This window comes from Hyaena hyaena, unplaced genomic scaffold, assembly GCF_003009895.1.
Source record: "Hyaena hyaena isolate Hyena2069 unplaced genomic scaffold, ASM300989v1 scaffold_59, whole genome shotgun sequence".
Taxonomy (NCBI): Eukaryota; Metazoa; Chordata; class Mammalia; order Carnivora; family Hyaenidae; genus Hyaena; species Hyaena hyaena.
The window spans coordinates 908,809-936,522 of record NW_024080691.1 but is presented as its reverse complement, the minus strand read 5'-3'; the positions used below and the strand labels follow the sequence as shown (position 1 = coordinate 936,522).

Genomic DNA, 27,714 nt, shown 5'->3' with positions numbered 1-27,714 from the left:
TTTCATTAAATAGACCTGAAATTATGTGAACAACTAGAACATGAGAAAGAAAAGAGGAAAACAAAGTATAGAGCACTGGGGAATGAGAAAATAGACTGCAAACGGAACAGTGATTTGTTCAAGGTTACCCAGTGAGTCAGGAATGAAAGGAGAGTTGGATCTGTGCCAAGAGCCAAAGTATATCTACATTAATGGCTGTGCATTACATCTGCCATTTTCAATAGATAATGCATTCATGTTTATATGGGGGGAAATAGTCATATTTACCATTCTCTCAGGGTCTAGCATGTGTTACTACACAGGTTTTTATTTTAATTTTTTAATATTCATTTATTTTTGAGAGGCAGAGAGAGACAGATCATGAGCAGGGGAGGGGCAGAAAGAAAGGGACACACAGAATCAGAGGCAGGCTCCAGGCTCTGAGCTGTCAGCAGAGAGCCTGACACGGGGCTTGAACCCATGAACTGTGAGATCATGACCTGAGTTGAAGTCAGACACTCAACAGACTGAGCCACCCAGGCATCCCTACATAAGTTTTTATTATTTAAATAAAATGAATAATAAAAACTATGATCCAGAAGTTAACAAAGCATCATTTCAGGGTGTCTGGGACGCTCAGTCAGTTAAGTGTCTGAGTCTTGATTTCAATACAGGTCATGATCTCATGGTTTGTGAAATTGAGCCCTAAGTCCTGCTCAGTGCTGACAGCTTGGAGCCTGCTTGGGATTCTCTCTCTTCCTCTTTATCTCTCTGCCCCTCCTCTGCTCTCTCTCTCTTTCCTTCTCTCTCTGTCTCAAAATAAATAAATAAACTTTTGAAAAAAGCATGATTTTTACACACATGATTTTATTTCATCCCCACAATTGCCTCTGAGGTAGGTATTATCATTCCTGTCTTAAAGATTAATTTAGATCCAGAAAAATTAAATGAGTTGCTTAAGAACACATTGCCATGAAACACGTTGGGGCATTTTCACCACACCAAACTGCTCAGGAGTCCTCTCTAAAGATCTGACTTAAGAAAGCTCAGAGATGTTTTGCATTAAGCACAAAAAAGTTGAAGGTTAAAAAAAAAAAGGCCCTTGGAAGAACTCAAAGTCACATACAAAGTTGATATTTAGGGAACAGAAAGCAGTTGGATTAATTTGTTATATGTAACTTATTTTACTAGTGAATTAACTGGGATATCAATCAAGTATCTCCAAAAATATTTAAATTCTTTTGATAAATTATTTGTACATGAGGGCATCTGGCAGTTCAGGCATGAGAATCCTAATAGAAGGTTTTGAAATAATACAGATCTACCACAAGAAAGCAGTCCTACTTACAAAATCAAGTCTCTGTGCTCCATGTCTACTTCAAAGCACTGTTCATCTGCTCTGCCAATGGATATAGCAAAGAGTTTTTCTAGACTAAGAACACAAAATTCCTTAAAATCTAAATGGATCTCTGCCTCTGTAACACGTTGTCTTCCGCCCAAAGCCACATGAAGCAGAGGGGAAGGCAAAGTTTTTCCCAAACTGAGAGAAAACAAGGGAGGAAAAGAGGGAATATAAGAAGCTATAGGATAGGAGTTAAGTGAGACCTCAAACTCTTTAGCCAGTCTATCTAAATTCATTCTGTGCAACCTTGAAAAAAATTACTTAATCTCTTTATGATTCAGTTTTCTTATCTGTAATATAAAGAAATTAACAGAATCTATCTTATAGGATTGCTTTAAGGACTGAGTTAATATTTGTTACTTACTTAGTGTCAGGTATACAGTAATCCTAATATAAATGTTTGATTAATGAAGGAAGATGGGAAGAGTGAAGGACAGAATAGTGGACACTGTGTGTCTTTAATGCATTTCTTTGCCTTCTTCTAACAGAGATCTGGTCTTTCCAGAACTGGGGCCACTAACTCCTACCACTCAGCTTTCAACCCCATTTCTTGTCTGACCCCAAATGACTGTTGTTCAGAAAGATTTAAGAATCCCTAGCTCGGTAGTTCAGGTGAGTCAGCACTAAGTCAAGCTTGCTGTTATTCTTATCCTAACCCTGTGTCCTAGTTTTAGTCACTTGTTCCTGTAATCAAATCCCAACCTTGTACTCCAGTTCTAGCATTCTGCTCCCCTGTGGCAGAGTCCTGCCTTGGAGGACAGGCTCAGGATTTCTAGTTCCTTTGAGGCAGAAGCCTCCCAAAGGGCAGCCTCTGGACTATTGGCACACAGTTCATGAACTTTGGAAAATCAGGTGTCTATATTTAAAAATTCCAAACTTTTACATAAAAATTCAAATTTCCAACTTCTCTAGAAAAGTTAGATTATTTGGCAGCACTTGGTCCATATCTCTTTTTGGTACCAATCCACTGGAGACAAGTGGCAGCTGCCCCCTTTGGACCACCATGTGCTCTCGATTCCCTGCTGTCCTCATGGCTCTTGCTCCGTTTATTCCTGGGAGTTACTTTGTCCGTGTAGGCATTTGGGGTTGGGGTCTAAGATTCAGAATAGCTGATACCTAACCATGCATTTACATTGTGCCAGGTAATCTTTTAAGTGCTTCATGAGTCTTATTCATTTAATCAAAGACCAGGAATCTGTTCTTATCCATTCTCCCTGAGATTCTTCTCCTTGCTTCAAATCCTCTGTCTGCGCGCGCACACACACACACGCCTGTGTCTGTCCCACCTTTGCAAATCACTACTGTCTATCCATTAGCTAGGGACACTCATAAAGCCTCGTCGCACCTCCAAAATGTCAACCACTCACCCACTTTGTGGCCTGCTGCCGCCCTCCAATCTGCCCTTCCTAGTTAAACTTTGTTGTCAAGAATTTGGCCATTATAGTGGTTGTACTACAGGTACAGAATCCCAGGCTTTACCGATCTGTCTGATCCTAGTATTTATCTCATGCTGCAGGCTTTCACAAGACCACACCTGTCATTATATACAGATAGACTACACCCTTACAAAAATTTGTTCCAACTCTTCTTAGAAGCCCAGCAAAATCCATGAAATGTTTGATAGCTGACTTATGTCCTAGGTGCTACTAGAGAAATTGATTTGATGATTCCTAGTTTACATATCTTCTATAAGCAATTCAGTATCTTTTCAGGGAACCAGTCAGGAAACTAACATTATTTGAATACAATGGGCTTTTTTTTCTCCTGATAGGCCCTTATGTTTTGCAAAACAATGAATGAAAGAGAAAAACTTTTTCCATAACTAAGCTGAGATTTAGCAAATATTAAAACAAAACTCACAAAACTCTTTCTATACACTTCATAAGATTATTGAGATTGGGTAGTACTGAATATGTATTGATTTTTAAATTTAGCTGATTAAATTCTAACATAATTTTTAAAGAAAGTCTTAATAAAAACGTTACTTACATAAGGAATCGTGTCCAAAGTATCTGTGTTGACAATTATAGGAGCAGGGCTGGCCTAAAAAAGAGAAACAAGAAAAAAAAACAATTTAAATAACAAGTAGTCTATTCTGAGATAGGATCTGTTAAACGTATTTAAGAGTTCAACAGTATTTCTTGAGCTGTACAGGCACTATGTCAGGGTTTCAGGGGATAAATGAAATGCCTTGGCATTTCCTGAAACCACCTTCCTTCAAGTATCTGTTTCCTACATTGACTACATAATGAAATGAAGTAAGAAGTTGAATTTACTCTCATTTTCTTTTTAATTCTAGCCAAAAGTAGGAGGTGAGGATTTGAGCTGTGTATGAGGTAAGAATTTGTAATAAATTAAGTGAGAGTTAAAAATGTATAACATTTCTTTATAAAATGGCTGTACAAAATAAATTTAATTTTTCTTTCATGGGAGTAAAATTTAACCTAAAGCAATATTTGTAACCCTCCTCTTTAAACTGCCTTTTGAGAATATGTTGAAATAGATTCACTCATTGACATCTTATATATGTTTACCTATTATGTATTCTGTACTGTATCTTTCACCATTTGTGCCTTACTGATCACGTACCTTGGAAATCCTTAGCTAGAGAATTAAAAATTAGTCAAAGGTGGCATAAAATCATTATGGGTTGCAAAACTTCCTTTTTTTAAAAAAAATTGTACAACCTGTAGTCATTCCCTTTAAAATTGGGTTGGAATCTGTGTAACACTGATACAGAAGTGCTAAAAGCCAAGTCATTAGAAAATGAGACTGCAATCTCTATTTGCATCAACCAATCTGACTTCATGAATATTGAGTAGACCTATCTTTATTTTCTAGTTTCTAGAATTTTCATAACATCTTTTCCTTCATCCCCTGCAGGATCTTTAATCTCCTTCCCAAATTGCAGATTTCATTTAGATAGAAGAAATACTCTCATCATGATTAATTGAGAGCTGTCCTACAAGACACAGTGGTTCTGGTGAGTGCTCAACTTTTGGGACATTTCATTAGCTGTGCCCTCTGGAGTTAACAGAGTTAACAGCTTTTTAATGTCAATCTGTCCCTATGGAATCCTAATTGAATGATAAAACAAATGGCAATCCAGAAGATTTTACAAAACAAAATTCCATGTTTTAACATAACACACACAGGGCATTGAGAACATGACCCTGGTCTATATGTGTACATAGTCGCCAACTAGATGTTCACAGTTATTTCATTAACTCCTAATAGCAAGTACCTTTAGGGTGAATAGGAGCTTTGGAGAAAGACAGTGTGTACTGGATTCCACCAAAACAAACAAATGAACAAACAAACAAACCCTAAACACCTGCATACAACAAAAAGCAGTGCTTATTAAGAGGCATCTGGTGTAGGAAGAAGAACATGAGGTTCGGAGTTAGAGAAGCTGGGCTCAAGTTTTTAGCAACTTTCTGATTATACGTTTTGGGGGCTGAGCAACTTTCTGGTGGTGCCCTTTGTCTCATTTTCTTTCTTTGTAGAATGGGCATTGAAATAATCACCTTCTGAAAGAGTCATTTGAAGAATAAGTGAGATGATATATTTGAATGTGCTTTGTAAACTTACATTTCAGAATCAATATTATATATTATTATTAGCATCCCTATAGATACACCACTGTAAGAATATATTATTGAATGGTTTGTGAACTGTTTACACCCCAGAGATTTCAAAGCCATGATAGTGGCTGCAATCACACTAAAGAAAACTAAAGATTAGACCATGTGACTTACTATTTATTAAATGTATTTTAGTTGCTCAGGTATAAGAAAATGTACATATATCCTCATTTAATCACCACAAAACCATAGTGATGAAACATTATTATCATTATCTCATACATGAGAAAATGGAGGCTCAGGGAAAATAAGAGCTGAGGTTTAATACTGGCCTTTCTGACCTCAAAATCCATTTTTTTCCACACTAAGTTGCTCCACGATCTGAGTATCTAGGTAGCTCAGGTGCAAGAATCCTGCAGTGACTTCAGATCTCTAGGTAGAGCAGCATAGAAGGTTCTGGCAAAGCAAAGACCACCCTGGAGGCAAGAGCTGACTTAAAATCTTGTATATCAGATATTGAAAGCAATCTGGTGATGTTTGAGTCTGAAGGGTTACTGTTGCTGTCATCTTCTGTTTTTTAGTTTTGACTTCCTTTCTTCTATGCTTTCTAATTGCTTCTCAGGACTTCCCTAAATCTTTGTGCCTTGGCCTCTTGACCAGACTGAAAGCTTTCCAAGTATTAAACCAAAGACTTGTATTTTCCCCTATTATTTAGTGCAGTTTGATCAATAAATATGTATTGATATGATTCAATCCATCTTACTTTTGTTTTTCCTCTTAGAGATTATATGATCATGTCTAGGAATAAATGTTGTATGTAACTCCATTTCCTATATGATGCCATTTATCCCTTTCATACATTTATGCTGCTATTTTCCTTTTCATATACATAAATTCAGGTTTTCTAATCAGACTCTATGTTTAAAAAAATGACAAGATTGTGTATTTTCCTAGAATTCTTCACAGCTCTTGGTTACACCAAAGGAACTCAGCAAATACTTAAGAATTATTGGCTGAATGCAGGTGTAAAGTATAGGTGAGGGTATAAAGGAAAGTAACAGCTCTTTGTAAGCTCAGGAAAGCATTTCTAGGATAACTCCAAAATCTCCCATGTTACCACCAAAACTGCGACTACTTTTCCAGATTATCCACTGTAACTATCTTTCCTTAACAAGTCCCTATTGCTTAACTTTCCAGCTTTTATGAAATACTGATTATTTCATAACTGTAGGCTGTAAAGTTTGTGAAGTACAATCTGTGTTATGTGGAAAGCTCCTTCTTGATGTGAAAAAGATACAGAAGCCTCCATTAATGTCTGCATCTTTTATTGTCACTAAAAATGCATGATCAAACAAAATGTATGGATTGTGTGAATATACACATACAGCACATACATCTGACATTGGCAAATCCCAGGCATGAATGCCAAGGAGATGTCATGGTTGGCTGTTCTGTATCCCACTGTGCTGCTACATCTGGCTCTCTGAAGATCAGACCTCCTATTGCTCTGTTCTAGGAGCCTCACAGCACTCCCAGACTGTTTTCACAGAAGCTTTTTGGAATATTTAAGGTATTCAATGAAATACATCAGCGGACAATAAAAATCTCAAGTGATGACAGAGTACAGTCGAATTCTAAGTATGGCCCATGAGTGTGCTCCTGTCACCAGTTGTGAATTTCAGCTCTCCCCATGGCTCATCCTGGCTTCTGTTTCTTTTCTCACATTTGAAATCATGTGAGTCCATGCCTAGTTTGATCAGGTCTGGCTTTGGATTCTTTAAACCAGTTCCCTAGTTGCTTTGATGGTTCTCACTAAGCTTTATCTTCACAATTCTTACTGGCCGGCTGTACACATAGTCTCCTTCCATACTGAGTATTCTTTTTAATTGAACTCCTAAATCAAACTGATGACTTAGCAGATTCCAGTGTCCCACTTCAATATGTTGATTTCCATTAAATGGAAAAAGATTTTTTAACAAATATGAAAAAAATTTTCTAAATTTTTATTTTTAATTGATTTTTACTTTGAGAGAGAGGGAGAGAGAACACAAGTCGGGGAGAGGGGCTTAGAAAAGTGGAGGGAGGGAGGGAGGGTAGGAGGGAGAGAGGGAGAGAGAGAGAGAGAGAGAGAGAGAGAGAGAATCTTAAGCAGGTTCCATGTTCATTACAGAGCCAGATGCGGGGCTTGATCCCATGACCCTGGGACCACGAGCTGAGCAGAAATCAAGAGTCAGCTGCTCAGCTGACTGAACCATCAGGTGCCCCTGAAAAAAAATCTTTCAATGAGAAGCTTCAAGGCTTATCTTTATATAAATATAGAAAAGGATTTTTGAAACTATAAAGGATTAAAAAAACCAATCTCTCTTAGGTGAACCAAACTATGAGATATAAATGGTTTGCATTTTATATTACATTCTCTTCTATGTGGAGAAAGCCAGTTTACAGCAAGAGGGAAGCATAAAGTTAATTGTAGAGAAGCTAAAATCAGACAATACTGAAAATTTTAAGCTGTCAGATCAAGTTATTCATGAATTCCAGCCACTTTCCTCTCTTTGAGTTCCACAGGATACCCAAATACCTTTAATTACATCAATACCTTTGCTTATCCTAGGAAAAGATAAAGTACTGCTTTTTGCCACCAAGAAATTTAACTAATAAAGAATCTGACACCATGAATGCAAATTCTCAAAGGAGTTCATTGATTCTGACTGATGTGGTTTTTTTCTTGATATTTGTTCAGTGCCAGAGCTGAAAAATACCTCTGACATAGATGGGCAGGTGTTCAGGTCAGCTACAGTCGGGGAGCCCTTTCAAGCAAAGTATAAGCAGGAAAATGCAATAGCCAGTCCACCAAACAGCACACTTAGGGAAGCTTAGGTTTGACAAGTACAGCTAACCAGTGAGAAGGTCACAAGCCTGAATCCAGGCTTATAGCTACACTTTTAAGAAACAAAGTGGAAAAGGAGAGAAATCCACACAGTCAAGGGACCTAAATACATCAGGAACTGAACAGTAGCAGTGGTAGGGCTAGGAATTGTGCAGGAATTTCAAATCGCCTGGGACATGCAAGTTGAAGGCAGGGAGTTGTCAAGCCAAATCAAACAGGAAGTAAAATATGGCAAGAACAACAGAGGAGCTACTTTTGGGGTCCAGTGTCTCTGGTTCAACTTCTTAAAGGACTAGGCTTCTTAGGGGGCAAGAAGTAACATGGGTCCTATAAAAGACTTTTATATATGGTATGGCATGACAACTTGAAACAAAATGGGATCTATTGAAATTTTTTAAATGAGTCCATTTGTGTATATATTTGATTTCACTGAGAGATATAAAGATCCCCAGACTTAAATTAGGTTAATATTAGCTAACTTAGATCAGTTGCTACAAGATTATTAATTGTCATCTAGCTTTGCAATTCACACAGAGGGCTGGCATTATTAGGCTGAGCTCCAATTAAACCATGTCCTAATTCTAACTAGGAATATTGGGGTTACTACCCACATCGGGTCTGAAATGTGAAATCTAACATTAATCCCTGAATTGGTATGCTAAAGACTGAACTCAGGATAATATTATTTTGTTTCAAGTTTTACCCCTAACCCTCCACCATGTTGGCCCATTCTGAAAATTAAAAATGTGATGCACTTAGAGTAGGGGAGACTTTGTCCTCAATTTCTTGCATCTAATTCTCTGCTAGAAATGAACCCCTTTCTTCCTTCCCCTTCTTTCTCACAATGTATTAAGCTGGAACCCCACTTCTTTAGGTGTTGGCAGGGTCATACTCCTTCTTGCAGGACTAATTTACCTAGAACCCGCAATTTCAGGTATCATCACTACCCAAAATCTTATGGTACCATGACAAAGCCACAGCAAGATCCTCTGTATATTAACACTGGGGTGGATAATAAGAGTTAAGCATTTATATAGTACTTATTTAATTAACTTACTTAATCTTCACATAACCCAATGAGTCAAGTACCATTATTCTCTATTTACAAGTAAAGAAGTAGAGTTTCAGTAATTTTCCCGAAGTCATATATATGATAAATATACCATCTTCATACCTAGACAGTCTAGCTCAGAATCCATACTCGACAATTTCACTCTACTGCCTCTCAGAATTGAACTGGAATTTACAAGAACTCTTTGGGTTCTAACTTCTGCTGCTCACTAAGAGGTCAGAGGCCAGCTCAAAGTAAAGTTAGATATATTCACCTGATCCTGGCTGATGGCAGAACCTTCTCCTCCCCACTTTGATCCACTTACAGAGGCCCTGATACATCATGTGAACAGGCTTGCAGGAGGTATGGCTTAGGAAAAGGTAATAAGTGTTAGTCTAATGGCAGAACTATAGCAAGCTTCTTGCCTTGTTTATCACTGCAAAGATGAATTGCCTTTGGGGGCTGCTCTCTGAGCCAATCTAGTGTAAACCAAAGGTGACTTGAATGTTAACATTAGTTTGGGAAGATATAGTCAGGCGTAGCTAGGCTGACTGAATCTGGATGTTGTGAGTAAGCTCCAAAGAAAATTTTTGGTAAATAACTGATTAAAGACATATTGATGGTTGTGTGAGAGAGAAACAAAATAAAAGAAGCATACCTACTTTAGAATTGTATTTATTTTTTTATTATTTTTAAAATATTCATTTATTTTTGAAGTGTCTCTTTTTTTAATGTTCATTCATTTTTCAGAGACAGAGAGAGAGAGAGAGAGAGAGAGAGAGACAAAGAGACAGAGAGCAAGTGGAGGAGGGGCAGAGAAAGAGAGAGAAACAGAATTCCAAATAGGTTCTGGGCTCTGAGATGTCATCACAGAGACAATGCGGGGCTCCAACTCATGAGCTGTGAGATCATGACCTGAGCTGAAGTCGGACACCTGATCGACTGAGCCACCCAGGCACCCCATTAAATGTTTATTTACGTTTGAGAGAGAGAAAGAGAGGGGGTCAGAGACAGAGGGAAACATAGAATCTGAAGCAGGCGCCAGGCTCTGAGCAGTCAGCAGAATCTGATGTGGGGCTCAGACCCGTGAACCTCAATATCATGACCTGAGCCAAACTCAGATGCTGCTCAACCAACTGAGCCACCCAGGATCTCTTCATTGTTTCCACTTAAAGGAAGGAAGGGGAGGAGAAAAGGAAAAAATGGAGGGAGAGATGAAGGAAGGAAGGAAGGAAGGAAGGAAGGAAGGAAGGAAGGAAGGTAGGGAGGGAGGGAGGGAGGGAGGTAGTAAGCAAGCAAGCAAGCAAGCAGGCAGGCTCAAAGTGGCTAAGTCACCTGCCTAAGATCTCAAACTTAAAAGGACTACAACCAGGTTTCAGACCTATGTCTTTATAGCCCCAAAACTCATGGTGATAACCACTAACATCTCTTGATTCCCCCTGCTGAATTTTTCCAGGCTACATATTGAAAATTCAGTTATTTTCTGTCCTGCATGTTGCTAGTTGCTTCTTCACTGTCTGAAGAGAAATTTCTCACTGTTCTGACTCAGATTCAATTCCCCAATTCTCAGAGGGTTTCTAAGTCCCTTAATCTCTTTCAAACCCCCACTTAAAAAATGGGACAACGCTATTTTCCAGTTAACCTATTTCCCAAGAAGTTAGCTGGAGAAATAATGCATGTGAAGTGAAAAGAGAGGAACTCTATAGATGTAAGTTTCTATTATTTATTAGTGTGGTTAGTTTTTGCTTTCCTGGATTTTCTTCTCCTTTTCCTATTCCCTTTCCACAAGACAAGCCAGGGGCATGCAGTTTGATCTAGTATAGCTCTGAGTCATTACCAATAGTAGCACCAATAGTATCAGGTCTGTACCCTGGCTTGCCCTTTTCCTCCAGTGACATACCCAACCACCACATAAATACAAGTGAGGACACTGAGGCAATATCACAAGGGTGGGTGACTGAACAGTATAAGTGCCTGAGACATAACTAGGCAAGGCTTAACTTGCAGGTTAATGACTAAGACAGGATATCTCTGAGAGCAACCTTGGAGGAAGTGAAAAACCTTGGCTCCTCTGCCTAACACTTAACAGAATGAACAGATGGCTACCTACCTAGCTTACCATCAGCCTCGCTCAAAACACTGGAAGAAAAAAAAAATGGCAGACTCATGTTTGGCCTAAATTCAATTTAACCTTGCTTTCCTGAACTCTCTTAAAAATAAAAATAATAATATCCTCACTTTACAGAAAACTGAGGCACAGAGATATTAACTAACTTGCTCATGGTCATTCAGCTGGTGATAGCAAGGCCTAGAGTCAAACCTGGAAGTTCAGTTCCTATGTGGTAACTCTTCACAACTGCAAAACATTTGTTTCTGCTCCATATTAAAATTTGATAAGTCTCCAGAAGTCTGTTCTAATTAACACAACTTCCCTCACTGATCCTTGAAAACTCACCATTAGTCTTTCATCCCTTTGGAGTCAAGTGTTAATATGCCTACTTGATCCGACTTTAAAATACAAGGTAGTACAATACTTTGCAGAAAATAGATGCTATCCTAAAGACCTCAGTTAAGCTGAGTCAAGTACCTCCATCCTTGGTACAGGAAAGCTGGGGTAGCCCACAGAGTGACACACAGAGAACAGAGATCTTAGAACCAAAGAGACTACTTCAATGTTTCTTTCTAGAATTACTTCCACTTGGAATAAGAGATAAAAATTGCTTGAACTACTAGTTAGGAGGACTCTTCAGACTTCCATGCAGCAACCCAGCCACATATCTCTTTGCACTTAGTATAAAAGGCAAAATTAAATGACTCACCCAAACTTCAGGTCATCACCAAAACTCAAATGGATAATTATATTATACTGATGACTAATATCATGCTTTAGCATTTATAGAGTTTGTTTATATACATTAGATCATTTAATTTCCACCGAAAAAGGGAAGAGAACACCTATTGAGCAAATACTCATTGTGTGTCAGGCAAACATGATAAGCTTTTATTTGTATTTTCTTGTTTACTTCTCACAGAACCAGAAGGACTGGTGGAATTTTCCTTTATTTATAGTTAAGTAAACTGAGGTGCAGAGTGACTCAATGAAATTCTCAACATCAGACAGCTAGAGGGGAGCAAAGCTGGAATTCAAACCCAGGCCCTTTGACTCTAAATCCCTTGCCTTTGTACATTAGTCCATGATGCCACAAATCCCACGGACCCACAATGAGCATTTACAAAACTAACGGCTTTATTTATATAAATGCTCTCTGGAGATTGCATGAAAAATGGAGTCATTAGCTCACATCTCAAATGTGGTTTAGTCAATGTGCCCCATGCCATATAACCATACATACTTAATTCACTGATTCACTCCATGTGGTGCTATTCCTGGAAAGATTCATGTGGATACCATCTGCTCCTTTTTGCTAAGCCACCAAAGGGCTATAGTTTTAGCAGCACAGTTATATTTTCAACACTTAGGTACCGAAATTCTAAGCAAGCTGTCAATCTGGTTCATCAGGCTAAGGTGGGGCTAGTTTTTTTTCTGTAGTACATGGACCAAAATCTTGCATACAGTAGGTGATCAATCAATGTATACTATTTACTCCCTTCCCTCTACTTTCTTTCCATCAAGCCAAGATTCTCACTACTTCAAGCATACATCTTGCTATGTATACCATAAGGTACTGTTTACATTTTTTCCTCTTCTTATGTCATGAATCAATCATGGGCCCTCTCTTATTTACCTAACCAAATTCTATCCATCCTTCAAGGACAGACTAAAGCCCTAGACTCTCTATGAAAGTTTCCTCAATTCTGACTGCAGGTTTCAATCTATCTCCATCCTGCCTCCCATCTCCAGATTTTAAAGCATCCATTAGTTGTTACTTCCATTTACAATGAATTATAAATGTTAAAAGAAAGGAATTATGTGAAAGCACTGAGCCTTTATGTTCTTTTTTTATGTTTTATTTATTTTTAAGAGAGAAGGAGAGAGAGAGAATGTGAGAGGGTAGGGTCAGAGAGAGGGGAGGGCATAGGATCCACAGTGGGCTCTGCCCTAACAGCAGCAAGCCATGAGATTTGGGGCTTAAACTCACAAACCATGAGATCATGACCTGAGCCAGAGTTGGGACGTTCAACCAACTGAGCCACTCAGGCACCCCTAAGCCCTGATATTCTTAATGAATATTAAGATGTGATACTTGCATCACCTTGTGGAAACTGTAATTGTTTTGAGGAAAGGACCCTATTTCATTTCTTTACCAACTTCTCCCACCTACCTTCCCATCAATGCTTTACATGCAATATACTCAAAGGTGTTTGTTAATGGGTGTTTAGATCTTTCAAACTAGAGTCCCAGTAACAAGAGATAGGACTCATGAGAAATCCATGAGGTAACAGATTAGATGAAATGGGTGAAAAAGGGTAACTGCACAATGCCCACTAGTGACTACTCTTGTACGACACGAATGCTGTGGATGTGAGCATCTGGAACTTGTCATGCTATAGACTATGTTATTCTGAAACACACCATGTAAATTAAGGAAAGTAATAAACAAAAAGACTCTTCTATACCTAACATATGCTGGTAATTTATATTCATTTTCTAATGCTCATAACAAGACTATGAATTACATTCTATAATTATACTCATTATACAGATAAGAAAAGTGAGGCATGAGCCTGTAATGCAATTTTTTCAAGATACCTAGACTAATAACTAGTGGAGTCAAGACTCACTCTTCTTTTTTGCAGCTTAAGTTTTTTTTTTAATTTTTAAATGTTTTATTTATTTCTGAGAGAGAGAGACAGTGTGAGCAGGGGAGGGTCAGAGAGAGGGGGAGACACAGAATCTGACACAGGCTCCAGGCTCTGAGTTAGCTGACAGCACAGAGCCCAACATGGGGCTCGAACCCATGAACCATGAGATCATGACCAGAGCCGAAGTCAGACGCTTAACCGACTGAGCCACCCAGGTGCCCCAATTAATTTTTAATTTAATGTTAGTTAACATACAGTGTTATATAGTGAGTCAACAATTCCATCCATATAATTCTCTGTGTTCATTATGACAAGTGCACTTGTTAATCCCTATCACCTATTTCACACAACCCCCGTTCCCCTTCCCTCTGGTAACCATCAATTTGTTCACTATAATTAATAGTGTCTGTTGGGGCACATGGATGGCTCAGTCAGTTAAGTGTCTGAGTCTTGATTTCGGCTTCAGGTCCTGATCTCACGGTTTGCAAGATCAAGCCCCTTGTCATGCTTTGCGCTGACAACTCAGAGTCTGCTTGAGATTCTCTCTCTTCCCCTCTCTCTGCCCCTCCCCAACTCTCACACATGCATGTGCCCTCTGTCTCTTTCTCCTTCTCCCAAAGTAAATAAATAAACTAAAAAAAAAAAGTCTGCTTCTTGCTTTGTCCCTCTCTTTCTTTCCCTTTGCTTGCTTGTTTTGTTTCTTAAATTCCACATACAAGTGAAATCATATAGTATTTGTCTTTATCTGACTTTTTTTTTCTTAGCATCATACTTCTAGTTTCATTCATGTTATGCAACATTTCATTCTTTTTAATGGTTGAATAATATATCTGGTAAATATATGCCACATTTTCTTTACTCATCAATTGATGGATACTTAGCCTGCCTTCATATATTGACTATTGTAAATAATTCCATTGTAAACATAGGGGTGCATGTATCCCTTTGAATTAGTGTTCTGATATTCTTTGCATTATTGCCCATTAGCACAATTGTTGGATCATAAGGTAGTTCTACTTTTAACTTTTTGAGGAGCCTCCATACTGTCTTCCACAGTGGCTGCACCAGTTCACATTCTAACCAACAGTGCATAAATATTCCTTTATTTCCACATTCTCATCAACATCTCTTGTTTCTGGCATTTTTGATTCTAGCCATTCTGACAAGTGTGATATGATACCTCACTGTAGTTTTAATTTGTATTTCTCCTATGATAAGTGATGATGAACATCTTTTAATGTGTCTGTTAGCTTTCTGGATGTTTTATTTGGAGAAATAACTGTTCATGTCTTTTGCTCATTTTTGATTGGACTATTTGTTTTGGGGGCTGTTGAGTGTATCATTTCCTTATATATTTTGGATACTAACCCTTTATCAGATATGTCATTTGCAAATATCTTCTCTTACCCCATAGGTTGTCTTTTAGTTTTGTTGATTGCTTCCTTTCCTGTGCAGGAGCCTTGTATTTTGCTGTAGTCCCTATTGTTTATTTTTGTTTTCGTCTCCCTTACTTCTAGAGACATATCTAGAAAGAAGTTGCTATGGCTGATGTCAAAAATGTTACTCCCTGTGTTTTATTCTGAGATTTTTATGATTTAAAGCCTCACATTTAGGTCTTTTATTTATTGGATTGATTTTTGTGTATAGTGTAAGAAAGTGGTCCAGTTTTTCCAAAAGGTCATTCTTCGTGACTCCAAATCCATGTTTGTTGTAACACCACTCTGTGTTGAGTAAGGAAGGTGGTACTGGAAGTGTTTCATGCTCTAACTTACATCCAACTGTACATTTAAGAAGTTGGAATGGCAGAAGGAAGCCTGGGATTTGATGAAAAGCTAAACACTCAAAGATCATGAAAAAAGCAAAATGGCATCCTAAGAACTTGCTGAATTTTTCAGATGAATGTGAAGGCCAATCTCAAAAGACTCACCCAAGGAGTTTCTAGGTGGCTCAGACAGTTAAGTGTATAACTCTTGATTTTGGCTCGTGATCTCACAGTTTGTGGGTTAGAGCCCTATGTCAGGCTCTGCACTGACAGCATGGAGCCTGCTTGGGATTCTTGTTTCTGCCCTCTCTCTCTCTCTCAAAATAAAAAAAAATAAATAAACCTTAAAAAATATTCACCCAAACTAAACATTCATTTGAAGTGTCATGTTTTATCTTAGAAAGTTCATGTGGTTTTAATATTTTACTTTCTAACTATCTACTTTTTAAATATAAGAATGTCTGAAGTTATTTATAATAGAGTCAATATAACATCTCAGGTAGTTCTTACATGGCTATCAAAAGTCAGGCACTTTATCTCTCTGGAAGTAACCACAATCCAGTTGAGGGCTTATGTCACCAGCATAAATATGGCTGTCAGGGAATCAGGAAATTGAAATTTTACACCCAACGAGTTCAGTAACTCAAGGTGAAGAGGCAGTTCACTGAGCCTCTCTATTTATTTCTATATTTGAGGAATAAAGAGTGAAATAGATTACCTCTAAAAGTCTATATCTCATCAAGGATCTGATTTCATTTATCATAAATTTTGGTGGGAAATACTAAAAAGAAAGCAGGGATGCTATATAAATCTTCTTTCTGGATAACAATTATCTCTGCTTTTATCATTTAGATACAGAAAGTTAAAAGATATGATGTTAATAAAGCCATAGTAAAATAAGACAAAAGTCAAATTGGAAAAAAAATATCAATGATATAAAGTGAGTTTTAATGAATTGTTCAAAGAATGCTGTCTTGCACAACTTAGACCAAGTACCTCAAAATCCATGTATGATGATCTTGCTCTATATTTATAGTCTGTATTTTGTTTATCTTGTGAATAAGTTAATTTTATGGCCTCAAGATCATGAGATTGGTGGTAAAGAATTCTCTTCAATATTAGAAACTCAAAAAGATTTGAAGTGAAGCAAAGTAGTATCACCAAGCTCTTTCTTCTATCCTTGCCTTTCTCTATTTTCTAAACACCTATTTAGATTTTTTTTTGTGTGTGTTACAGGAAATGTTAGGGAGAGAGACAGAGGATATATGAGTTTGGTTTACTGTTTTATCATTAGTAATCTATAATGTGGTCATGTTCATGTTAGATTGGAAGATATTTCAATACTTGTCTCTGAAACATGGCACTTGAGTTGGGTTGCAGAGGGAACAGAGTAGAAACACTTTACTTCAATTTCTCTTATTTTTAATTCTGATAACATCTATAAGTCTATCAATCTCCCTTTTACCTATTTTGTCTTCAAAATTAATATTATATTTGGAATTATTTTCATTGGGGAAAGATAGAGAAATAATAGATTAAAAAAAAAAGTGAGTGGGGATTAGAAAAATAGAAGCTGGCTAACTAGTGCTAGCATTTGCTGATGCCAAAGAACATATTCTGCAGATGTGTTTGTATATTGTCATCGACCAGGCAATGAACTCTTTGTTCCACAGCAAAGAGCCTACAAATCTCTAGGTCTAAAATGCCAACCAGTACCTAGCCCCACAGCTGTCCTAGCTTCCCAGAGTGGCAATGGCTATGTCATTCTTGGTTTCTCAGTTTTCCGATGGTTCCCCTACCCCCGGTTGTTTTCTAAAGCAAGGGTTCTTCTTGCCAGTTTACCTCCTTCTGGGCTACAGATAATGATACAATTGTTTCAGAGTGAAGATGGAAGAGGTATACCTGGGAATGTGGGCTACAGGAGAGGGAAACAGTAAGAGAGAAAAATGAAATAGAAATAAGGCATAGACGAGGTTGTTTTATGGTGCATGGGGACTCTGTCACTAAGTAGAGGGCAAAATGGTGGTTCGCAGCTGACTCTCCTCTTTACTCCTAGACCACTTTATCCATTGAAACTGTAAACACAGACACACGAGAACCTTCATTTGTTTTATAAAAGATTTCCTTAACCAATTGGAAATGCGATAACATCCTTATGAATATAATGTTTGCAACTTTGAATTTTATGACCCCTCCTTGCCCACTCTAACTCAACAAAAACATTTGCATGGTATGTTTTTATGTTCCAGGGTGAGCATCTGCTAGTCTTGTACTTGGAGTCAGCAGACAAGGTGCCTTGGGCTGTTGTGTCACTGTGGAGCTTGGTCAGGTCACTTGACTCTCTAAATTATAATATAGTTTATATCCAGCTATAAATAAGGACTGGATAATTCCTGATTTTAATATTAACCTAATTTTGAATATCAAAAAAAGGGTAATAAAAGGAGTTTGGGATATGGGACATCTGACTGATATGTAAGAACTTTCCCCTCACTCATATTATGATTTTAGCCAATTAGTTTAATGTCTCTCAAATTTTCTATTCATATATAAATGGAGATCATAAATTATTATTTATCAGCCTAATGTGTTCCTCTGGGAAGCAAATGGGATCATATATAAAAAGCCCTATGTGATTTGTAAAAGGATTTATTAGGAATATATTAAAATTTGGCAACACTAACAATGGCAACCCTTCTGTGCTTAGACATGGTGCTAAGGGTTTAACTCACATTATCTCATTTAAACCATGAACAAACTTAAAAAGATCTGTATAATAACTAATTTTACAGAGGATGAATCTGAGGACAAAAGTTAAGCCAGGATTCTGAACCTAGGTTTTTTAAAGTAGCTAAAACTCGGAATTTAAGCAAAAGTGCGCTAGAGTGAGCTTCTAGTCCTGCTAGGTTAAGTCTGACTCCTTAGTCACTTCTGATTCCAGCCATTTCAACTCTCTCACTTTTAACTTCCTTATAAATAATATGGAGATATTAAAATTTGCCTTGCCTACCTTGCTAAGGTTTAAAGACCAAGAATATAATTTGCAATGCTTTGGAAATTGTAACAAGATAGAGCAATAGAAGAAAGATAGTAGTAGCAGCCTAACAGAAGTCTCAGCAATAGCAATAGTGAAAGCAGTATATTTTAAAGATAAAAATTAGAAACTCCTTTGTTGTTAAGCATCTCCCTGCTAAGTAAAAACATCTAGCTGAAGTTTAAAGAAGTACAACATATCAAGTATTAGCTCATTAAAGTTTTCAAGGATTTGATATGTGTGTGTGTTTATTTTGTTTTGCTATTTGGAGGAGGACTGCTATTATTAGCTCTGAACAACTGCCTAGTTTTCTACTCTGTAACAGAAATATTTTGGGTCCTATATTTGCAATTTCTGGAGTGGGTGGGGAAAGTGGGAGTGGCAGAGGATGGGCTTTACTGTGTTGTACAGTAACATATCTGCACTGATACTCATTGCGATGAATCTACATAAACATTTTACAACGGGCAACAGTGGGATAATGATAAGGCACCCTGTACCTGACATTAATTTTTCATGAACTCAAAATGCCTATGCGCAAGAATCACAAGGCCAACGGTCAAAGAAAATGTAAACTGCAGAAGACAGGAGGATAAAAAGATAGCAAGTTCTTGCCTTTTGTTAAAAAACAAAAGTGACAATTTCATTCCACTTTACCAGAAATCTGCAAATGTTCGTGCAGTCCCAGGCTCTTGCAATTATCCAGGTCGCTTCTGATGTAGTTATTTTCCCTCCCTTAGGTTGAATATCTCTATAGATTAAGTTTCATCTTTGTTCCTTTACTAATAGGAATTCCATTAATAGCCTTGTTCATATTCTTCAGGAGGAAATAGACTAAAAACTGGGGTATTACTAGACAGAAATGTGAAGTGAGGCTAAGAGGAAAGAAACAGAGAAATGAATCCAACATGATTGAGGATGATGAGTCAAGTAATATTTAGAATCCAGAAAGGACAAAACACACTTGGAACACCGTGAACTAGGACTGAAACTCATCATTGAGCAAATCCTATTTAGAGCTGACCTAAGCTTATGATGGCTCAAAGTCAACATCCAGGACCAGAAGCAGGGTCTGTGGAATTGATATAGGAGCCAAGGAGATAGGCTTTGAGGTGATATTTCAGACAAGAAGGATTATTCTACAATTATTGTCCCATTGCTGCTAACTTCTCACATTTTGAATATTCATAAGCCCATGTAGATTTATTTAGCAAACATCATAGTTAAGGAGCTGCATACAGTAGGAAGAAGAAGCACATGGTTTTGGCCTACAAGGGGTTTATGGTGTCATGTAAAAATAGGAGAAATCCTTCAAATTTCTATAATACAAAGCAGAACAATATCACAAGAGAAATAGGGGCAAAGAATCATGGTGGGTCTGGTGAAAGGCAGGTGGGATTAGGTTGAGAGGGCCTGGGTTCTCTCCTAGTCTTACCAGCTATATGATATTAAACAGGATACCTGACCCCACTGATCTAAAATGGAGATGATAATATTAGGGTCATTTTATGTTGGTATTGTGATGATTAAATGAGAAAGAATAGATTAAAGCCGTGCATGAGTACATTCTCTACTCTTATTTTTCTTCAGAGAGTGTATTATCAGGGTTGAAATAATGAGACAGAAGGCATATCATCTCTTTATGAGGTGTGAGAGAAGTCTTGTGGAAGATCATGTAAATTAAGCCTTGAATGATGGACCTTCACCTTTCAAGCCCAGTGTATTCAGCTGATTTGCTTGCCTACCATCCAGCTCTTGTTCTGCCCTTTCTCATATGGCTGTATCCTGTCCCTGGACCACTCGCCACTAACTGGTCCCTGTCTTAGCTAAGGTTCTTTGGTTGCAGAGAACAGAAAGCCACGTACAGTAGCTTAAGCAAAGTCTGAACTGTCAGGTTGAAAGGGCAGGAAGCACAGGAAGTTAGCCATCTGACGAACCAGAACTAAGAACTAGAGATTTTGAGGCACCCAGGAAGCCACAGGCAAGTCTCTGCCAGCTTCTCACTGTTCCTGTCAGGCTCATCTCTTTCAGCGTCTTTCTTAGGGACCATGTGGTTTCTCATCTTCTTTTCTCTTTCTATATTTGTTTCATTCTATTATACCTGTGCATAAGGTTTCTCTGCTTCTCTAGGCACATGTCCTCACTTGTGGGCATAGACAGGTGTTAACCTGTAGGCCAGGCCACATGTAGCAGGGGTAATTAAGCTAGGTGTCTGAAAGTCATCTCTTTTTCCACTAGAGATTCTCGTCAAAAGCTCCAGTGCCTTACCCTGAGACTGATTTAATCAGTGATTCTTTTCTGATTGATCCAAAGGATTCCTGACTTTAAATGAATGACCTAACTCTTACCCTTGTTGTTCCTGACCTTGTTGTCCCTGATGCTCAGAGAGGAAGACCAGGGCTTGGGGAAAGTTGATAACCAGTTCTCATTCCATACTGCCTTTTTTATGCCTCAGTGCCTTTGTTCCTACTGTCTCACCCTTTCTTATCTCCTTCCCTTGTTTTAAAACCATCTCAAGAATTCTCTCTTCTTTGCAGTCATCCTTCATCATCTTTCCCCTCCATTCCAGGCAGACGGATCACTCCCACCCTCCTGCATCTACTTTGGTCTGTCCATCCCTTGATTACTGTTCCTACCGCAACTGTTTTAGTCTCAGTGGTTTTCTCCCTATTCTAGTGAACCCATTAAGAAAATTCATTCTGGAGCCACATAACTAGTTTCAGGGCCTGGTCTTTCCATTTACTAGCTATGTGATCATGGGAAAGTCACTTAACCACTGTAAACTTTGTAAAATGGAGATGATGGTGCCCACATCAGAGAGTTGTTGATGGAATTGAGTGAAATAATATGTGGAGTGCTTACAACAGTACCCAACATAAATAAGGTCACTTTTATACTACAAATACCAAGCCCAGGATGTGTCAGACAGGACATACTGATTGTTTACTAGGGAAATTTACATGTATTTTAAGACTACAAAATATTTGGGAAAGAATATTTTATTTCATTTACTTTATTTGTAGAGGCTTTGCAAAAATATCTGCAGCTGCTATACTATTATGGTAATAGATGTGTACCTGTGTACACATACGTGCAATATTCAGTTACAAGTATGAGAAATGCTATGAACCACACAGGATAGTATTAAAGTGTGCAATACGGATATAAATGTAATTGTTTATGTCACGTTCATCTCCTCCCCTAGAATGTAAATGCCCTCAGGGCAGGCTTAAGCTTGTCCTATTTATTGCTATATGCTCATTCCTATTACATAATTTATGATAAGGTAGTTAATAAATATTGGTTGAATGAATGAGCATATGGAAAAATGAACGATGTTTATGCAATTAGTAAGTGCCTTTACTGTTACCTCCACTTCAATGTTCTCTTCTTCCATCAACACTGCATGCCTATATTCTACTTAACCTTCAAAATCTAGCTGATAACCTTCTGTGAAACTCGTCCCTTTCCTTAATTCTTAGGATAATTTATGAGTACTTAGGGCACTCAACACTTAGTATCTGGTGTGAGAATCATCTGTGTATGCATTTGAAAATATTCCTTATGAACAAAATTCCATGTAGGTTTCATCAGGGTTCTCCTAACTGAATCATCTCAGTATCTCTCCCACTGCTTGGCAAGCTGTGTGACATTCACATTAGAGAAAATTCAAACCTGATGACTAGTAGTATAAGGAAAATCAACTTTGTACATTGCAGCAAAAAACAGTGGGACACCATTTGGGCAAGAGGTAATGGAGTGTCTCTTCCAAAGTGACTGGGTGTCATAAAAGTTGAAGTGCACCTTTAGGTCCTTATCTTGTACCTAGGACCCTGCCTGGAACATAACAGGATCTCAATAAAATATGAGTGATGTGAATGAACTAATCAAGAATGGAAACACAGGTCGGTCTCTATGAAAAGAACTACTAATCATAGGACTGTTTTTACAAGCATACCCATTCACTTGAATAATAAAACAGCAAAACCTTTGATTTGTCTGAACCCCAAAGATACTGAACGTCTATAAGGATGCACTTACAGCTCCAATGATGGAACCCACTTATAGGACTCAAAAGAGAGCAGTCATCCTTCACCCATCCAATAAATATTTACAGCTTACATTCCCTGGCACTTATGCTAAAGATAAAGGGAATTCTGTGTTGCTGTTTTATACCCAGGGTTCTTGGGTCAAGTAGATGAATTCACTTGAGATTCCAGATTTGATCTCCACCTCATCATTACAAGGCATGATCTGTTATGTGAGATCAAAATATTGAGCTTTTATGTTTATTTTACTTTTGAGAGAGAGAGAGAGAGAGAGAGAGAGAGAGAGAAGGGGATGGAGCAGAGAGAAAGAGGGAGAGACAGAATTCGAAGCAGGCTCCAGGCTCCAAGCTGTCAGCACAGAGCCCAATGCGGGGCTCGAGCTCACAAGCCAAGAGATCATGGCCTGAACCGAAGTCGGTTGCTTAACCAACTGAGCCACCCAGGTGCCCCAAAACATTGAGCTTTTAAAGACTTCATAGTTTGTCTTCTCTGTTGGTGTGGTCCATTTCGGACAGTTACACTATCCAAGTATCAGCTGCTTTAAGTTTCTTTCACCAAGATAAACTTCAGGCTGTATGAGCAGATTCTCTGGGGTTGGTTATATTATGATTTGAGATATTATGTCAGGTTTAACTATTAGTTCATAGAAGTATACTGAGTGAAAAACTCTTTGCTTTCTATGGCTTATTGTGTGTCTGAGAATTGATCTAGACTTTCTAGGTAGCTCTGCAATTTAATGATGTGCTAGAAATACACACTTACAGGACATGTACAAGACAATATTTACCTGCTGGTGAAACATCAGGTCAGGTTTCCTAAGATAGCTACATAATATGTGTTTATATTTCCTACGCATTATTCATTTCCAGTATTTCATTTTAAAAGAAAACCAAGTGTGTTTTCAAGGATGTAATTAATTAAATCTATATATTTTGTATTTCCTCAATATGCTTAATACATCATGGCAATATATGTATTTTTAGAAGTTATATTCCAAATAAAATGAAAGATATAATTAGGCCAGAATGCCATATATCACTGTTGGTATATGTGTGTGTAAATATGTGTGTATCTTTGTTATGTATGAAATACATTATTACTGTGTTTAAAAAGTGCATAAAGTATGAACTAAATTAAGTCCTTTTTCTGAGATCTAAATTACATGTTCTGACAAAAAACTAAGGCTCAATTTAAACAGATTTATCTCCAGGTGATAGTAATATTTTAATAATAGTCATGTTTTCTAAAAGTAGTCCTCATTAAATTATGATACAAGAATATATTTAATGCAAGACTTGGAAAAATTTGAGAAGATTTGAGAGATTGACAAATTCTTGATGTCTTCTAAAATAATTTAGAGGACTCAAAATGAAGCAAACCTGAAAAAAATCTGGACATATTTGTGTATATGTACAGTGGAGGAAATTGGGGACACTAGAAGGGAAGAAAAAGTGGTCCATGGACTATGGGAACTAAATCCAAGACTACTTTTTTGCAATAAGGGTCTGTCCCATGCATCAAAACACTGCTGCTCCCAACATAACCCCATTTCAATGTTTTAGTCAAGTTTTAAGGTTTTCTCCAGTTGGATTTAAATAGAAATATTTTTATGAGGTCAGTATAGACAAAGCAGTTGATGAAAACTGCCATGTACTAACTGGAAATACTAGAATTGGAAATTTGCTATTTGATTTCATTTCTCAAGTGCTCACCAAGCACTCTTTGCTGTGTTTTGCACTGTGCTAGACACTGGCGATAGATGCATCCCATATTCAGAGAGTTCAAGACAGGACAATAAGAAAACAAATAAATAAATGTTAGTTTCTTCCTTCAACTTCCCTTGATTTTCTCTTTCACTCCAAGAAATGACAATGTAAGAGACAGAAGAAAGCACATACAATAAAATAGGTTAGGTAATAAATTGGAGGTGCCTGCAAGGAGCTGAGAAGAAAGAAAAGAACTGGGTGGTTAGAGAAAGCTCCACAACGAGGTGATACTAGCTTCAAAAAGAATATCATAATCTCCTTGACAAAACAAAGGAAGAAGAGTTTAATAAAGACAGGAGAAGCAAACTATACACATCAAATTCCAGCTTAAGGTAGAATCATTATAACTTAATCTGTTGTAGAGAGATTTTCACCATTAGCTATTAAGTTCCCTGCAAAAATTATGCCTTTAATAATCAAGATCCATTTACAGAGGTCCAACTAGAAAAGAATACTCCATGAGAAGAACTCTAAATGTAGCACAGTCTTAGAAACATTTAGGGTGATTCCCGAGTTACAGAAAAAATATAATAGCACCGAACATGAGTCAGTTGAAAATAACTTCAACTTCAAAGAAGATTTATTCCAACTATTGATAGAGGTATGTCTCTTAAGTTTCTATGTCGGAAATAATGGTTTTCATAAGGTTTTCAAGATACATTTTAGCAGAGACTAATTGTTAAGAGTTTCCTTTATTCTTAATCCTTCAAAACAGATTCAACTACAGAATAAAATATTTTAAAACTCTTCTTCCAAGTCCCATTAACCTCATCTCAGCCTATCTGATGTAGCTAGCCTGGCTCTTCTTGTTAAATAATTATAAGCACAAACATTATTTCTGTAATATATAATACAATACACTGACTTATTAATTCATTCTATATATCTATATACTTCTACCAGTTATATTTATAAGTTTCTAAAGAGTGCATCACTGCTTTACTAAAGGAACAGTCATGCTTTTCAAGAGAGATTTTATGGTAGATTTCACTTGAATAAATAACCAAAATGTAAGAACTTTGGATTCTTGATCTGAGTATCAAGCCCACTGCAAAAGATATTCAAGCCATTCTAAGGAGTTCTGAGAGAATCAGACTAGAAATACATACAGCAAGTTGTATCAAATATTAATATGAGAAATAGCAATCTTGCTTCCTTTCTTTAGTACATGTTACTTTTGGAAACTACTATCTTAAAGAGGATGAGTTTATTTGGACCGCTGTTTACTCTTTCTCATTGATCAATGTCTGGCCATATTAAGAATTCAGACTACATACAGAGCAAGACAGAGATATATTTATCCCAAACAAAAGCTACAGAGAAGATACCTTATCTTTAAATGCATATAATACATGCCATTTATCTACAGCTATAAAAGGAAAAAGAAAAAGGAAAAAAAAATTTAGGAAAATAAAAGGAAATTTTCCTTACCGGAATGAAGGCATGTTGCATAGCTTGTTCACATTGTTTTAAGGAAGCAATAGTATCCCACAAAAGCTGATAATTTTCAGCCCGGGAAGCACTTGGCCGTTGCATAGCGAAAGCTAGTAACACTCAAACTGAGCTCAAAGAACCCAGTTGAAGAAGGAAAAAACCCTGCAGATCTGTTACATAAACTTCTTAATTAGATCTGCTACACAAACTGCTATCTTAAGACTTTAAAAAAAAGTTAATCAGAACATTTCTTTTGGGGGATAACTGGGCATGACTTGAACAGAGACAGATGTTTTCATTGGGAAGGATTTTCGTTCCCACACTTGTGAAAAGCAATCCCATCAATGTTCCCCTGTCTTCACACGGGTCTGGCGAAACTGCACATACCATAAGTGTGTGGGGGGAAAGAAGTAGGAGGGAAAGAGATGTGAAAAAATATTTCTACCAGAAGATTTGGGTGGCAGGCCATGAAGGTAGAATTTGAGTAGCTTGTGAAAAGTAGTAAAATTAATGGGAGTGGGTTACATACACCCATACATGTTTATATGCAGGTGTCTATACTTGTCTGCTGTGTGAGAAATACAGTATATACATTCATTCTCACAGTGTTATTTAATATGTCCAACTCTCTTCTCACTTCAGTTAAGAACTAAACATGACATAATTTTCATCTATGGAGCACTATTACCTATTAACCACAGAGTTGTGTCCCTGGAAGTATCCCTAAAGACCAGCCAGAAGGTTCTTAAGTATAAAATATAGTCAATTATTTATCTTGAAATATAAAAGCAGTTAGAAGACCTTTCTGTTACTTTATGTAGTGGAGAAAAGTCACATTTATTTGCTATTCTAAGTAGAATTTTCATAAATAATGCCAGGAGAATTGAGCCTTTAAATAGTCTTGGGACCAGAGAGCGGCCTGCACAGAATTGGAACATTTTAATTCCACAGAAACTGGCTGTACATTTTAACAACAGTAAGACTAGTATAAAGTACTAATAAATATAGTGACACATTCTGAGTGTTTCTTCACCTAATCAGGAGCCCACAAAGTAAAGTGAGGCTCCACTAGCCCCTAGTCTTTAGTGGAATTGGTGAGTTGGGGATAATGCATAGTGAAAGAAAGTGCTGAGAACTCGGAAGTTCCAAAGGAATCTGTACTCTAGAGCTACTTACATAGCCAACAAGGAGGAAATTTATTCAAGTATTTCTAGAGGTAACGGGTAAGCTGAGGGCAATACATAATATAATGAATAAAGTGTGCTTTTAATCGACCTAGAAAATTTAAGGAGTACAAAACAAGTACAAATTATAGGAAACAGTTTGATGACATAAATGAAGAATTTTTGCTGTATTATTTTTAGAAGAGCTACATGATTTGGGTTACCTAGTTTTTCTCCATTTATGTCTTGGTGATGGCATATTAGCTCATGATAATGACCTTGTGGTATGTAAACCTCGAAGGATGAACGTTTTCTTCCTATCTCAATTATTTTTCAATTTTTAATGAAGGGATTGGAAGTAGAATTGATCTTCCAAAATTTCTACCTGGGATAATTTGTGGGAAGATTATTTTTCCTTAATATATCATGTGTACACACCATAAGGCTATTGCCATTAGTTTGTTTTTCAATATCAATTCAACCAACCTTCTCTTTTTCTCATTCATGGTGTTCTTCTGTTCAGCTCACACCCACAGTCCCTCCTCTGCCTTCATTCCTGCCCTTATACTCTCCCATCTGCCCCAGCCACATGCTTCTTCCTCATGCACTGTCGACCAGTCAGCCCACAAATTTCAGAAAATATTCCTTCCCTAGTAAATGTTCGGTATTTCTCAGCTAACAACAGGAAAATAAAAAGTTGCTTTCCAAGTTATCCTCCAAAATTTCAGCCAATACATTTTGAATCCCTTGAGAAAATGTTCACCATTAACCCAGCCTCGAGCTGAATCTTCTATCCTACCTTGCATTTCTTCTACCTCTTGTTTGCCAGGTCCCTTCCT

At 37.4% G+C, this 27,714-nt stretch overlaps 1 protein-coding gene across 9 annotated transcripts in view; it reads right to left on the bottom strand.

The window, feature by feature from the left end:
- Positions 1–27,714, bottom strand: part of DLG2 (discs large MAGUK scaffold protein 2) — a 1,380,463-nt gene that overhangs the window by 714,571 nt on the left and 638,178 nt on the right. For 7 of the 9 annotated variants that reach the window (XM_039231798.1, XM_039231799.1, XM_039231801.1 and 4 more), the window contains one exon: positions 3,371–3,424. In XM_039231798.1, coding sequence (XP_039087729.1) covers positions 3,371–3,424 — 54 coding nt within the window. Of the gene's footprint in view, positions 1–3,370; positions 3,425–25,709; positions 25,815–27,714 lie in introns of those variants that run through there. The other 2 variants (XM_039231800.1, XM_039231802.1) reach the window with 1 other exon arrangement.